Source organism: Balaenoptera borealis (genome assembly GCF_965194805.1).
Source record: "Balaenoptera borealis genome assembly, chromosome: 3".
NCBI classification, from domain to species: domain Eukaryota; kingdom Metazoa; phylum Chordata; class Mammalia; order Artiodactyla; family Balaenopteridae; genus Balaenoptera; species Balaenoptera borealis.
This window is the reverse complement of record NC_138866.1, coordinates 22,021,880-22,039,081: the sequence shown is the minus strand read 5'-3', so window position 1 is coordinate 22,039,081 and position 17,202 is coordinate 22,021,880. Positions and strand designations below refer to the sequence as shown.

The 17,202-nt window shown below is 35.1% G+C and overlaps 1 protein-coding gene across 4 annotated transcripts in view; it reads right to left on the bottom strand.

Moving 5' to 3' along the window:
- CEP128 (centrosomal protein 128) overlaps nt 1–17,202 on the bottom strand; it is a 444,997-nt gene that overhangs the window by 342,537 nt on the left and 85,258 nt on the right. For all 4 annotated transcript variants that reach the window (XM_082384674.1, XM_082384675.1, XM_082384676.1 and 1 more), the window contains exon 10: nt 4,276–4,362. In XM_082384674.1, coding sequence (XP_082240800.1) covers nt 4,276–4,362 — 87 coding nt within the window. The remainder of the gene's footprint in view (nt 1–4,275; nt 4,363–17,202) is intronic.

Genomic DNA, 17,202 nt, shown 5'->3' with positions numbered 1-17,202 from the left:
ATGATATATTTACAGTGAAGAAAGGGAAGAACCTACAACCAAGATTACTCTACCTGGCAAGGATCTCATTCAGATTCGAGGGAGAAATCAAAAGCTTTACAGACAAGCAAAAGCTAAGAGAATTCAGCACCACCAAACCAGCTCTACAACCAATGCTAAAGGAACTTCTCTAACTGGGAAACACAGGAGAAGAAAAGGACCTACAAAAACAAACCAATAACAATTAAGAAAATGGTAATAGGAACATACATATCGATAATTACCTTAACCGTGAATGGATTAAATGCTCCAACCAAAAGACACAGGCTCACTGAAAGGATACAAAAACAAGACCCATCTATATGCTGTCTACAGGAGACCCACTTCAGACCTAGGGACACATACAGATTGAAAGTGAGGGAATGGAAAAAGATATTCCATGCACATGGAAATCAAAAGAAAGCTGGAGTAGCAATAATCGTATCAGATAAAATAGACTTTAAAATAAAGAATGTAGCAAGAGACAAGGAAGGACACTACATAATGATCAAGGGATCAATCCAAGAAGAAGATATAACAATTATAAATATATATGCACCCAACATAGGAGCACCTCAATACATAAGGCAACTGCTAACAGCTCTAAAAGAGGAAATTGACAGTAACACAATAACAGTGGGGGACTTTAACACCTCACTCACACCAATGGACAGGTCATCCAGGCAGAAAATTAATAACGACACACAAGCTTTAAATGACACAATAGACCTGATAAATTTAATTGATATTTATAGGACATTCCATCCAAAAACAGCAGATTACACTTTCTTCTCAAGTGCGCACAGAACATTCTCCAGGATAGATCACATCTTGGGTCACAAATCAAGCCTTGGTAAATTTAAGAAGACTGAAATCATATCAAACATCTTTTCCAACCACAACACTATGAGATTAGAAATCAATTACAGGGGAAAAAACCATAAAAAACACAAACACATGGAGGCTAAACAATACGTTACTAAATAACCAAGAGACCACTGAAGAAATCAAAGAGGAAATAGAAAAATACCTAGAGACAAATTACAATGAAAACATGACGATCCAAAACCTATGGGATGCAGCAAAAGCAGTTCTAAGAGGTAAGTGTATAGCTATACAAGCCTACCTCAAGACACAAGAAACATCTCAAATAAACAATCTAACCTTACACCTAAAGGAACTAGAGAAAGACGAACAAACAAAACCCAAAGTTAGTAGAAGGAAAGAACTCATAAAGATCACAGCAGAAATAAATGAAATAGAAACAAAGAAAACAATAGCAAAGATCAATAAAAGTAAAAGCTGGTTTTTTGAGAAGATAAACAAAATTGATAAACCTTTAGCCAGACTCATCAAGAAAAAGAGGGAGAGGACTCAAATCAATAAAATTAGCAATGAAAAAAGGAAAAGTTACAACAGACACCGCAGAAATACAAAGCATCCTAGGAGGCTACTACAAGCAACTCTATGCCAATAAAATGGACAACCTGGAAGAAATGGACAAATTCTTAGAAAGGTATAACCTTTCAAGACTGCCCCAGGAAGAAACAGAAAATATGAACAGACCAATCACAAGTAATGAAATTGAAACTGTGACTAAAAATCTTCCACCAAACAAAAGTTCAGGACCTCATGGCTTCACAGGTGAATTCTATCAAACATTTGGAGAAGAGCTAACACCCATCCTTCTCAAACTCTTCCAAAAAATTTCAGAGGGAGGAACACTCCCAAAGTCATTCTACGAGGCCACCACCACCCTGATACCAAAACCAGACAAAGATACTACAAAAAAAGAAAATTACAGACCAATATCACTGATGAATATAGATGCAAAAATCCTCAACAAAATACTAACAAACACATTGAAAGATCATACACCATGATCAAGTGGAATATATCCCAGGGATGCAACGATTCTTCAATATACACAAATCAATCAATGTGATACACCACATTAACAAATTGAAGAATAAAAACCATACAATCATCTCAATAGATTCAGGAAAAGCTTTTGACAAAATTCAACACCCATTTATGATAAAAACTCTCCAGAAAGTGGGCAGAGAGGGAACTTACCTCAACATAATAAAGGCCAAACACGACAAACCCATAGCAAACATCATTCTCAATGGTGAAAAACTGAAAGCACTCCCTCTAAGATCAGCAAAAAGACAACGATGTCCACTCTCACCACTATTATTTAACATAGTTTTGGAAGTCCTAGCCACGGCAATCAGAGAAGAAAAAGGAATACAAATCAGAAAAGAAGAAGTAAAACTGTCACAGTTTGCAGATGACATGATACTATACATAGAGAGTCCTAAAGATGCCACCAGAAAACTACTAGAGCTAACCAATGAATTTGGTAAAGTTGCAGGATACAAAATTAATGCACAAAAATCTCTTGCATTCCTATACACTAACAATGAAAGATCAGAAAGAGAAATTAAGGAAACACTCCCATTCACCATTGCAACAAAAAGAATAAAATACCTAGGAATAAACCTACCTAAGGAGGTAAAAGACCTGTACTCAGAAAACTATAAGACACTGATAAAAGAAATCGAAGATGACACAAACAGATGGAGAGAGATACCATGTTCTTGGATTGGAAGAATCAATTTTGTGAAAATGACTATACTACCCAAAGCAATCTACAGTTTCAATGCAATCTCTATCAAAATTACCAGTGGCATTTTTTACAGAACTAGAACAAAAAAATCTTAAAATTTGTTTGGAGACACAAAGGACCCCGAATAGCCAAAGCAGTCTTGAGGGAAAAAAACGGAGCTGGAGGAGTCATACTCCCTGACTTCACTATACTACCAAGCTACAGTAATCAAGACAATATGGTACTGGCACAAAAACAGAAACATAGCTCAGTGGAACAGGACAGAAAGCCCAGAGATAAACCCACGCACCTATGGTCAACTAATCTATAACAAAGGAGGCAAGGATATACAATGGAGAAGACAGTCTCTTCAATAAGTGGGGCTGGGAAAACTGGACAGCTGCATGTAAAAGAATGAAATTAGAACATTCCCTAACACCATACACAAAAATAAACTCAAAATGGATTAAAGACCTAAATGTAAGACCAGACACTATAAAACTCTTAGAGGAAAACATAGGAAGAACACTCTCTGACATAAATCACAGCAAGATCTTTTTTGATCCACTTCCTAGAGTAATGGAAATAGAAACAAAAATAAACAAACGGGACCTAATGAAACTTAAAAGCTTTTGCAAAGCAAAGGAAACTACAAACAGGACAAAAAGACAACCCTCAGAATGGGAGAAAATATTTGCAAACAAATCAACGGACAAAGGATTAATCTCCAAAATATATAAACAGCTCATGCAGCTCAATATTAAAAAAACAAACAACCCAATCAAAAAATGGGCAGAAGACGTAAACAGACATTTCTCCAAAGAAGAAATACAGATGGCCAAGAAGCACATGAAAAGCTGCTCAACATCACTAATTATTAGAGAAATGGAAATCAAAACTACAATGAGGTATCACCTCACACCAGTTAGAATGGGCATCATAGAAAATCTACAAACAACAAATGCTGGAGAGGGTGTGGAGAAAAGGGGACCCTCTTGCACTGTTGGTGGGAATGTAAACTGATACAGCCACTATGGAGAACAGTATGGCGGTTTCTTAAAATTAACTAAAAATTGAATTACCGTATGACCCAGTAATCCCACTACTGGGCATATACCCAGAGAAAACCATAATTCAAAAAGACACATGCACCACAGTGTTCGTTGCGGCACTATTTATGATAGCCAGGTCATGGAAGCAACCTAAATGTCCATCTACAGACGAATGGATAAAGAAGATGTGGTACATATATACAATGGAATATTATTCAGCCATAAAAAGGAATGAAATTGGGTCATTTGTAGGGACGTGGTTGGATCTAGAGACTGTCATACAGAGTGAAGTAAGTCAGAAAGAGAAAAACAAATATCGTATATTAATGCATATATGTGGAACCTAGAAAAATGGTACAGATGAACCAGTTTGCAGGGCAGAAATTGGGACACAGATGTAGAGAACAAACGTATGGACACCAAGGGGGGAAAGTGGCAGGGGCGGTGGTGGTGGTGGGATGAATTGGGAGATTGAGATTGACATATATACGCCAATATGTATTGAATAGATAAGTAATAAGAACCTGCTGTATAAAAAAATAAATTAAATAAAATTCAAAAATTCAAAAAAAATGTTAATTTTCAAAATCTTACTTTACTCTTTTCAGTTTCACTTTGTCTTAGCTTATTTTTCATTACTCCCTCATTCTCCTCTGCTTTAGCTTCTTGTTTCTTCAATGCCTAGAAAGAAAGACATGGGAAAATCAGTATTATTCCTAAATACACATAAAACTGAAAGACATTACTAGGATCTATTAAGAAAAGCCTGAGGAAGATGATTATGAATTGTACAAAATATACACAGCAATTACAACCTGCTCATTCACTGAAGTCATCAGATCACTTCATTGGGGGTCAAATATAAACTTCCCGATCTACCTAATCAAGTTCCACTTAGTTTCACTTTTTCCCATCTTTAGGAATTTTGTAACACATTTAGAGAGCTTAGACAGCTAACAGTTTTCTTGGAAACAAACAAATTTTACTGCCTGCCGAAATAATAGTATTTAAAAGTTATATTATCAGCTCAACAATTCTGACATAATACCTAAAACCAGCTCACTAGTTTTTCAAACTCTGAAAAAATATCAAGGTACAAACATGCTTGTTGCATCATTATTACATACATGACATTTTATCACAACATATAACTGGCTCTTCAACCATACTTTCATATAGAGCAAAGAAAAGCATTCTTTTCTACATTTTTCTCTCTTTAATAAATTGGAAAAAAAGGAACTTTAAGAAAATACAAATTTCAAAAGTTAACCACATAAGTGTTTGTTTTGGTTTGTTTCTATGTTAAAACAAAATTAAACTTAAGGAAAAACATTTATATTAAGAGCAATCTTTCATAACATCTAAAAGACATTCCATTTGTTTAAAAAAAAAAATTCGACACTTAGCATTTAGATTTAAAAAGGTGTATGTGTAGAGGCCATCCAAATTGAGAAAAGCCAAATTTCCACAAGTCTTTTCCAACAAGTTCTATGATGTTCAACAGAAAAACTATTTTTAGGCAAACAGCAAAACATGTTAAAACTGTTTTGATGCAAGTATAATCAATCATATTCCAATTTCATTAACTCACATAGCCAACATGTATCTCCAAAGTGCATATATATGCATATATAATATAACAATGTCCCCCCTACCCATGAGATTACAGCCCCCTCTGCATGGCTCCTGCTCTCACTAATAAAAAACAATTGAGTAAAAAAGCAGAGAGACACCATCAAAATAAAAAATAATTTTGGTTTGAGTATAAATAATACATCAACACTTTTATAGTGTTTACTATGTCTGGGCATTCTTCTTCTTCTTACATATATTAAATAAACACATTACATATATTGAATATATACATTTAATCTTTATGATGGTTCCATGAGTTATTATTAAGTCCATTTTATTAAGAGGGAAGTTGGGGCTACAAGGAGTTGAATAACTTGCCCAAGGTCATTCACCAAGCTCGTGACAGAGACAGGACATAGACTCAGGCTGTGTGCCTCTTAACCATTGAATGGCACTGCCTCCCCACGTTGAAACAATAATATCAAGTTTACAGGGTGGATATGAAGACTAAATAATTTGATACTTGTAAAGCAATAAAATATACAATAAAAGACAACTATTACGATTACTAAATTGTTAACAATTGATAAAGTATTACAAATCATAATGCTTTTCAGGTAGCTATCAAATGATTTTGATGTTTATTATTTGTTCTTTACTGTAGCCTAAGTGGAATTTGTAATAATATTTACTCAGGTATGTATAATCTATTCAGTTTTGGCTGGTGGGATGTGTTTATAAATTTTTCCTGAACAAAATTATCCTAGAAACTTGAAAATTATTGTTGGCATCTTCATTTTTTCCACGCTTCCTTGGTCTAACTCCACCTAACATGTGTGTGTATGTGTTTCCGTGAGAGAGAAAGAGAGAGAGGGAGAGGAAGAGGGAGAGGGAAGGAGGGAGAAATTATTTTAAAAAAGATATGAATTGTTGCTATATTTTTCATCAATTCATTTTACAATATTTGAACTATCTTATTCCTCAACATCATCATTCAACCTAGCCCCGTCACCTGTTTTTCTTTAATGAGTTAAACTTAACTGGCTATCTTTTCAATATTTTTTTTCCAGTTATGTCACACACCTTTTATTGCCAAGTATATTTTTCATATCAAATATATATTTGCAGGTTCTCTAAAACTTAATCTAGTGCTAGTCTAGTGGTAAGTTACTATAGAAAGCATGCTGCTGTTTTTTTAACAAACAAAATACTATTTTTTTCAAGGTTCATGGCTTCAGTCAATATTTTTTCATTGAACTAAAAACCAGCCTGGGTTTTTCCACAGAGAGGAGATTATGAGGAAGACTTCGTCAGGCAGTTGATAAGTTTCATCGAACTGTAAATAGTCAGCCTCCCATTCTGGATTCACACTCCTGAGCAGAAGCCACTCCCAGTGAGTATGCAGTGAAGGCTCACCCAAACCCGGTGACATCACCTGAGGCCATAAGCAACTTCAAACAAGATGGGCTTGTCCCAAATACAAGAGCCATTCACTTCCAAGGCCAAATTCAAAATCTACCTTGGAAGACTCTGCAACCTTCAAACAGTAGCTGCTAAGATCCTCCCAGTGTGATTCTGTACATCTCTTCATGTTCCAAGTTGTTTCCACCTGTGTCCTCTGCTTACTGAGGTACGAGAAACAGAAGGAGTCACCTGCTAAGCTTTTAAAACTTGACTTAACTGCATGCTGCAACTCTAGGAGTTTAACTTACTAAGAATTTAAACCCCAAAAATTCTCCAGTGAAGAAATTTTTCCATTTTACTAACTGGAATTAATCCATTTCTGTCCCTTCCTCATGAGTTCCAAAACTACATTTTAAAAATCCCATTACATCTTACGTCAAAAAAAAAAAGAAAGACATATTAACATTTCCCAAGTGTTTACATACTTTATTTTGATTAAGTCTATTAAAATGTGCTTAATTCATTTATATGCTTATTTTTACTTAGATAGACATTCAAATAATCGTTGTTTATCTAGAGGTTTACATTTCCAAAGAGTAATATAAAAGATTTGGTGTCACTAAGGTGTAAGCTTCAGAAGGCCAGGGACCTCATCTGTCATGATCATATTTTAACTCTAACACAATACTTGGCACATTTTAGGTGGTAAACATATGTTATCGAATGGATGAATAAATAGCCCTTTATAATTCCTGAATAACAACTTCACTTTGCAATTGGCCAATTCTGTTCATCACATACATGAAAGTTTTCCAGATTTCTCCCATCTCTCTTAACCACCATATTTTCTCAAGCACCAAGCTGTCTTTCTTTCTGTAAAAACAATTATTATGGTGTAGTGATGTTGGAAAATAAATATTTACTTGGGGGTTTAAGTCAAAGAGTTAAAAACCGTTTCCTGTTTTCACACGTCATCATGTTAGTCTTTTCCTTAGAAAAAAATCCTCTGAATAGGTTTAAGTTTTTTTTACTTTTTAAATAATTCAGATTTACAGAACAGTTGTAAAGACAGCTCAGAGTTCCCATATACTTTTCACCCAGCTTCCCCTAAAAGTAACATCTTCCATAACCATGGTAAGTTTAATGAAACTAAGATGCTAACACTGTTACAAAACCAAAAGCTACAGACTTTACTTAACTATCAAATGTTCTTTTTTGTTCCAAGATACTTCAGGGCAGCTTGTCTCTTTAGTCTCCTCCAATCTGGGAAAGTTTCTCAATCTTTCCTTGCTTTTATGATTTCAACATTTTCGAAAATACTTCAGGTAACTTCAAGTCAGGTATTTTGTAGACTGTCCCTCAATTTGGGTTTTTCTGATGTCTTCTCATGATTAGACAAAGCTCATAAATTTGGGAACAGAATACCACAGAGGTAAGTACCGTTCTCAGTGCATCACACTGGAGGGTACGTGATATCAACATGACTCAGGACTGGTGATGTTAACCTTGATGGCTTGATTACGGTAGGGTGGTGTCTGCCAAATCTCCCTACCATAAAGTTAGTACTCTTTCCTTTCCAGACTCTGTTAGAAGCAAGTCATTAAGTCCAGCCCACACTCAAAGGGAGAAGAATTAAGTTCTACCTCCCAGAGGGAGAATATCAAAGAATATGTGGAACTATGTTAAAATCACTAAAGTAATGAACAAATATTTTGGTAGATAATTCGAGGCTATGCAAGTATCCTTAAAGTTTTACCCACCAATTTTAGCTCAAAATCAGACCAACTATAACATTATCAGTACTTTTTTGGCCTACAAACTTTCCCCCCATCAAACCTTATGCCTAATGCAAACCATATTCCAAGTAAGTTAACTCATAGGCCAGTGCTCACCACTAAGTAGAACGCTGAACCCCTTCGCATTCACCTCCCGATAACCTACTTACACCAAAAACATTAATGAGTGATGCAGAATTTACATAAGACCGTATCGGTGGATGGAGTACACTCATCAAGTCTCTATATAATCCTAACTCTCCTGGGCTACTCCACTAAGCAGGAATTCTCCTTCTCCCCTGTTCCCCTACATCTTCTTCAGCTTCATTGTTTAGTTTCTTTGCAGCTTCTGGACCTTCCCAACAGGCTTCTAAATCTCCCTCCCCGAGTTACACCGAGCAGTGTGTCTCTATTCCAGTTCTCAATTTTGAACGCCGACACTGATTACCATGCCCAATACCCCACTTTCCTCACCACACAAAGAAAAGACCTGTTACCAGGATCCATTCCCTTTAAAGGGCAGTTGAGAAATAATTATTTTCATTCTCACACTAATAGATATTTAATCTTCATTTCTTATAATTAGTATAAATATTGGTAATTTTACTTGATGTGAAAGGAATAAAAATCGACAAGCTGAACCTTAATCAAACTGTGTTTTCTAGTACATGGAATTATGCCCTATAAAAACATAGTTCTTCTGAAAGTCAACAATTTTTTTTTTTAATTTGAATTTCCATGTATGGAGCTGTTGAATAAAAGAACCTCTAATTCTCTTGGATATCTAAGATTTTGCGATAAAATTTCCTTTCCTCTGAACTTTCCACCTTGTACATCTGACCAGTTATTTATAATATCACTTTTCCAAAATAATATATGCTTCTACTGTAGCTAATACTCTAAGGATATGTAAGTCTTGGAAAAGTGAGGCAATGAGAACTTAAATTCTATTGTTTTCAGCAGAGGAACAAAAGTGGGGTACTGAGGAGCAACCCAAAGCAAATTACTATATTTCCACCTTATCATTTAGAAAAGTCATAAACTTTAAACAACCTATAACACACCTATTAACTTTAAACCTACCTATACAACATAAGCCAGTAAACAAATAACACACAAGCAGTATTCTAGTCCAGAACACTGAACCTATTTTCTATATTATCTAGTTTAACATGAAAAAGAAAGAAAGAAAATCTAACTCTTAAGACCTAGTAAATATAATGCACTTTAAATTTCAGAAACACAGAGAACAGCCAATGAGAAATAGTTTTAAAATTAACTAAATCAAAATTACAAGTCATTTCTTCAAACCTTAATAACAAACTTTAACTCATTTACTACCTTTTTTAAGTGTGTAAGGCTGCACTGGATTTCTTTTCCATTTGACTTAGATCAAGCAATTTAGAATTATATTAAAACTGACCCAGTAAAAGCAGCTATAAAAAGAGGAAAAAAAATCACATGCCAATGAATTTCTATTACTATGTTATTTTGCCCTTTAAAGCTTGTTTTTTTCTTAAAAGCAGTTTAGCTATAAAGCTATCATGTGCCCTGCTCCTGGATTCAGATTGTCTTTTACACATTTAAGATCACAGCAACAACACTGAGCCTTAATAGAGGGTCCCTGGAGCACATGTAAATTTCTAATAACAACAATTTTTCTTCTTTTCCTTAAGTGTGCCTATTTCCATTAAAAAGACTAACATATTGAATATTGTACTACTGCAGTTCTTTAGAGGTAGATGATTCGGAATTCTCACAAACATAATCAAGAAAAATACAGCCTTTCCTTTTAAAGAGTAGGGGAGAGGAGAAAAAGAAAATGTTTGTAGACCTCTCATCTGACCATAAAAACTCCCACAACTTTGACAATAGGCATGTTTATCAAGAGGCTCTAAAAAATAACACACTCAAAAATGTAGAACAAATAGGGAATTAAAGGCCCTTTGTCTACTTTAAATGGACCAGCAAGCTTGGGTAAGAATGATGGAGCTGGAATGAAATAAAGGTCACATGTTAACACCCACACAGGCCACTGAAATTTCCAAAACAACAAAAAAAATTATGAACATAAGCTATCCTGTCTTATCCTAATCACTCAGCAGCACTACAATTGCATGCCTTTGGTCACAAGGGCAAGAATATGTAGATGATTCACTGGTAAACCAACAGGACTATAGAAAAACAAGTCTGTGCTCATATTGAACAATAGGTCTGTAATATTATATTAAAGGTACAAACTTTTAAGTCATATCTTTTTCCCAGTAACAATAAAGAATGAAAAAGTCATGTTACTGAGAATTATAAAAATAGTTGCTCTTAATATATATATATGTATATACATATATATATATATTTTTTTAAAGACTATTTTTTTAGAGCAGTTTTAAGTTCACAGCAAAATTGAGAGGAAGGTACAGACAGTTCCCATATACACTCAGCCCACACACATGCATAACCTCCCCCATTATCAACATCCTCCAACAAAACCTCCACCTTTGTTACAAGTGATGAACCTAAATTGATGCATCATAATCACCCAAAGTCCATGGTTTACACAGGGTTCACTCTTGCTGTTGAACATTCTATGGGTTTGGACAAATGTGTAATGACATGTATCCATCATTATAGTATCATACAGAGTATTTTCACTGTCCTAAAAATCCTCTGCGCTCCACCTATTCACCTCTCCCCTTCCTACCCCATCTCCTGGTAACCAATGATGTTTTTACTATCTCCGTATTTTTTTTTCCAGAATGTCATGCAGTCGAAATCCTACAGTATGTGATCTTCTCAAATTAGCTTCTTTCACTTAGTAATATGCTTTTAAGCTTCCTCTATGTCTTCTCATGACTTCACAGTCATCTATTTTATAATCATTCTTCATGTAGGTACAAAATAAAAATCAGCAAATATTTTAAGCTTCACAAAACAGTGATATTCTGATCCAAATTAGACCACATAAGCTATAAATTGAAGTTATAACTTGTCTATGTTTATGTATTTTAAAAAATTAAACAGACTTAAGGACATGTTATATTTCAAATCAAGGAAAAACATTACTAAGTACTCAGTATGTATAAAACACTGTAATTGGAACCTGACAACTGGAATTTTTTTTAAGTATAAAAATCTGGTGTCCATTTCCAAAATTCTCTTCTGTAAACCTAAATCACAGCTCCAAAACCAAACATCAATAGAAAAATACGTATTTTGAAAAGGAATATATACGTATAATACAGCAGGATTTTATTGCTCATAACTAGTACTACTCATTTAAATTAACATAGATTTTATTTCTGTCAAGTTCTGTGAATTTCTAAATTTTGTTTTTTCCTAAATCAAGTTAGAGATTCCTCCCACATGAAAACTAGCTAAAGTCATGGAAAATTTTAGCCTTTAAGTTCATCCAGTTGGGGATTATCTGTGCCAACAAAAACCAAAACAAAACAAAACAAAAAATTAAGTTTCTTTTCAAGGCAGAAAACAATACATTCATATTCTAAATCCTTGAACCAATATCTCAAAAATAGCTAGGTGATTGTTATTTAAATTATTCAAAGAAATTTATTTTTCAGGCATAACCAAGGAACAAAAATTCCATACCAACATCTACGATTTTAAAACACTTTAATAAGTGAAAGTAGAACTGCGTGACAGAAGTCCAAAGAGAATCCAATATTGATCATCATCATTATGACCCCATACAGATTTTGGGGATATCAAAGGGAGAGATTCTAAAGACTTGCTGCCAGCTGAACTATGTGTATTTTCCAGATGGAAGTGGTAAGCACATAGTGAGTAGAGTCACAAGTTGCAACCATCCTTATTTTGCAAAGGGTAGAGTAATATCAGGTATCATGTGGTTAAGTAAGATTTATCAGTAGTTAAGTACATTGGTATTACTTCTGATGGTAAGTGTAATCCTAAATAATGTTCTTTAAAGATACCTGAGGTTTTGAAACATAAAACTCAAAGCTTCTCTTTGAGAATGGCCTAGATGTCTTTTTCTTTCTTTTTTTTTTTTTCTCCTTCTTCTTATAAGGTGATTATTATTTCAGGAATCCAAAAAGCTTTATAGGAATTATTGTGGTAGAACAGATGAGCACATACTACTGACCTATTTTCCCTGATAAATAAATAAACTTATTGGTTCCACTACGTCCATATTTATGGAGTCTGTGACTGGTTAGGGCACCCTGTGCCAATGAAGCCAACCAAGGCCATGGGTTCAATCACCATGAGAACCAATTCCCTTTGCTCTCTTCCATGGCCATAGCCTTTACCCTAAACCTTAGCCAAAGGTCACATGGAAGACTAAGCAGGCCAGAGACCATGGATGAATCAGCGAAAATCCATTACCATGACTATAAAAATAACTCAAAAGTAAAACCCTTATTGACTAGCGTCAGGATTTCGTTCTTCAAACGTTATTAAATTTGCCAATCTGCAAAACAAAACCTTAATTATTGCCTACAAAGTTGGTATGCTGAAAAGACATATAAGTCCTTTGACTTCTTTAATTCAAAAGCAACAATGGTAATGAGTATTATTCTCCTAAATGCCACTGCTTTTACTGGAATGGATTGTATTTTTATGCAATCTTTTACTTAATAAAAATCTTGCAAGTAAAGTTAAATGTGAGCCCAACAAGTACACTTTCCAGGATTTCCTTCAAAACCAAAAAGCAACCACTCTTAGTGGAGGGTCTGTTTTTATCTGAGTAGTTTCCTCTCAAAAAAGAGACTCATAGTTTTATTAGAAATCCCAGAGCAATATGATACTTCATTTGACTTTCTAAATGCAGGACCACGGAGTTAGAATTGTTGACAAACAGAAGATCATAGATAATTATGGAAATTTAATTTAGAATCTCTCAAGTTTTATATGTATTTGAGCAGAATATCCTGTAAATATACAACATCTTTCATTGTTCAGAGTTAGAGGGTATTATTTTACGCCTTTGGATTTTGGGGGAGAGGGGCTTGTTTCTTTTGCTTTTTTCTAATCAAAATAAAACAGTACCAAATCTATGAATAAGCCTATTTGTAGCAAAGTCATCTTTGTTTGCACAATATTACTATGCACTCAGTAGTTACCCAATAAATATTAATTGATAATGATGGAAGTAGGGCTTTATAAACAGATGGTCTAGGATAAATTTGCTGAAAACATAGATAGAAACATTCCACTCTTCAAGAAAAGCATAAAGTAGAAATTAAACAAGTCCTGCACTCAGAAAATCTCAGTCTATTGTCAGACAGCTGTTCAGTCAACAAGAGCACAAACATTTTTCATCATCATCATAGCATTAACAGAATTAAATGTCTATTTGCATACAGTCCCTACACAAAGGGACTCACACAGACTCATGCTAGCCTTATTTGTTATAATTTACAATGACAATATTGGCAAGAAAAAATATGCACACATAGGAAAAGAAATGTGATTAAACAATACTTTGAGATCTAATCATATGTAGTATGAACATAAAATATGTGTCAGATTTAAATGCAACTCACAGAAGCAATGTGAGTATTTATCTATAATGTAAATCTCAACTATTTCCAATGAGAATTAGAGATACTTTATAAGAACTCCTATGCATGTGCTTAAAGAACAGGTGAAACAAAAAATGAGTCAAGAGACCATAATGGCCCTAATAGAATAAGTAGTAACTCTTCGAGAACCGAGAGAGCTAATAATCAGGAAAAAAAAAAAAAAGAGACAAAAAATTGTATAAGGACTAACTTCAATGAGGGTAGGACCAAGGAAACTACAAGCAAAGTGATCAACCCAGAAGGACACCCTGAAAAACGCACACTATTCGAAAACACTTGAATAATAAGAAAATGTAAGTTAGTATACATGGGAGAATTTTGAAGAAAGCTGAAATGGGGAGGTGAAAGAGGATAGAAAGTACATTACAAGCATGTAATAATTAAAAGCCTTAGGTAATTTTTTTTAATAAAGTAAAAAGCCTAACAAGACATGACATGAGTGTTAATTATATAGAAATGAGATTATAAGAATTTCAGGACAACTTACATACACACATCATCTCACAGAACTGCACCCTTCAAAGGAATCCAAAGGCCTGAACCAGCAGGCTAACAGTTGACATGTTACCTCTTCTCTGATGTGGAATACATTTCTAAATGTTCAGCTTTTGTTTTATCAATATTAAACAGTAGGCCCCTGAAAAACAGTATCAAAATGGAACATTCTTTAATCCAGCTAGCTATTACTCTCAATATTTCCCAATACGAAAAAGATAACATGGCTCGTGGAGACTTGTCCTTAATTATCCACAAACCATGCAGGAAGTTTGCTCTGCGAATGGAAATTCAAGTGCTGGATGAGTACAAGGTTGAAAGAGACAACATCTAAGATCTCTTCCAACTTCTTTAAGAAGTTCAGGGAAAAAATACTTTCCACACAAAGAATAGTGTTTTGGTGTCATCTAAATGATCAAAGCCTAATAAAATAGACTTTATGTTAAATAAGTGGGTGGGCATGTGAGGCAAGGGGGGGAATCAAGGAAAAGACTAAGGAAGAAGACTAAAGAACACGATATGTCTGAGACTTGTGCATTTCCAGCTGTGATAAATAGTGTTCAACCAGCTGTGAAAGACAAATCCCCTAATATCCAGTCATTTTTTTCCATCTACTTCCTTTCTTTCAGCAATGTTGACATTAATAGATTTTTCACAACCTTACAGAAAAAAAGTATTTACTCTAACCTTGCAAAGAAAAAAATAATCCACAGGTAACAAACACAAAAGAGAGAAGAAAATAATTAGCATGGCATAAAATAAGACATAGAGCTATGTTGTGAATCAAAAGTATAGTGGGTCAGAATTTAAATTAGTATCTCAGCCACAGATTGGTAAAGTGCTTATCAAGTAGCAATAAGCCACGGGGTAGAATCACATTCATAAAAGAACTGCCTAAAATGATTTGAAAATGCACAATCTCTTTCACCCAAATTTTCCAAAGGGCAGAGAAGGGGTAACTATTTCCTGTACGGGCTAGTCTAGAGTCTATGCAAAGCTGAAATAACACACTTATTGAATTACAATGACTGTTAACATTTCTATTTTCCCAACTAAACTGGGAGCCCTAAAGAGCAATACATCATTTTAAGTATTTTTAAATCCCTAGTCCCCAGCACAGCACCTGGCACATGGTAGGTCCATGAGGGTATTGGCCAAATGAATATTTCACTATGAATAGTTCTGACAACATAGCATATAACATTCATTCCTTCAAGAAACACTTACTAGACCTATGCCAGGCACTGTTCTAGGTGCTGGAGATACAGCAATGAGCAAAACAGACTAAGTGCCTACCTTCATAAAGCCTGCATTCTGCTCAGGGGGACAGACAGCAGACAGATGACAAGTAAGGAGAAGTGTTATAAAGAAAAAAAATACAGCAGTGTAAGGAGCTCAGGAGTGAAGGGGTATATTATGTAGGATAATTAATAAGGCCTTTCTGAAGTAGAGCTCTGAGTGATTGGAGGGCATAAGCAATGCAACTGTTTTCAGAGTTGAAAATCCCTGGCTCTGGGAATGGAAAGTACAAATGTCCGGAAGCAGGAGGATGGTCTGACATGTCCATGGAAAAGCAAGGCGAGTGTAGTTGGCCTAGAGTAGGCAAGTGGAAGAACGATAGAATTACAGTAAGATGGCAGGCAGGGACCACCTCAGAGGGGCCTTGTAGGCTGAAGATTTTAGATTTCATCCTGAATGTGATAAAGAAAGCATTGAAGGGTTTTGAAGAAAGAAGTGGCATTATCTGATTCTATGGGGAAAAGACTGCAGGGAGGTAAGAATGGAAGCAAGGAGGTTACTCCACCAGCCCAGGCAGGAGACAAGAGTCACAGGATGATAAATGAGAGTAGAAGTGATAAAAGGAGTGAGTTGTTATCAATTAAGAAAATATTTTCAAGATAGAGCTGACAGAATTTAATGATGAACTGGATGTGAAGAATGGGAGAAACAGAGACGGTGAGGACATAAAAGAAACACGAAAAATTTTTAATATAAAACTAAAATTATTTTACTATCAAGATAAGTAGCCATCTTTTTAAAAAGAAATAAATCATATGAGCTACTTATTAAGATGAACCACACAAAGAGGTAAGGTTTAGCAACTGCTATACAAGTTCACAAGTCAGGGGGGGAAGGATCAGGAAATGGAGCTCCAGAGACCAAGTCTGCCCAGGCTTTGTGGCTTTGAATCACAGCATCATTCTGACTTGATCCCCAACCAAGACTGATACTGGTGAGCAGCACTTCAGGTTCTCAACCTCAGAAAATAAACATGAAAAGGCGTAACTTCTTCTCACTGCCATAGGAGGCCCACCAAACAACTACATAATAAGGTTACAGCTGCAAATACTGGTCTGACCTGGTCATAATATGGGCAAGGATATGTTAGAAAAACCTAAGCAGTTTCTCATTTCTTGAGCAATAAATAAAACTACAGCTGCAGTATAAAAAAAGGAAGAGAAAAAGGAAGGAAGGAAGGAAGGAAGGAAGGGAGAAAGGAAGGAAGGAAGAGAGGAAGGAAGGAAGGGAGGGAGGAAGGGAGGAAGGAAGGAAGAAAAGAAAGAAAGAAAGGGAGGGAGGGAGGAAGGAAGGAAGGAAGAAAAAGAAAGAGAAAGAAAGGATCCAGGGTACTGAATAAAAATGTAAATTCACTAGAAATGCAATGAGTCATGATAGAGCTAAAACAAAATGCTTTTCTAATAAGCAAAGAA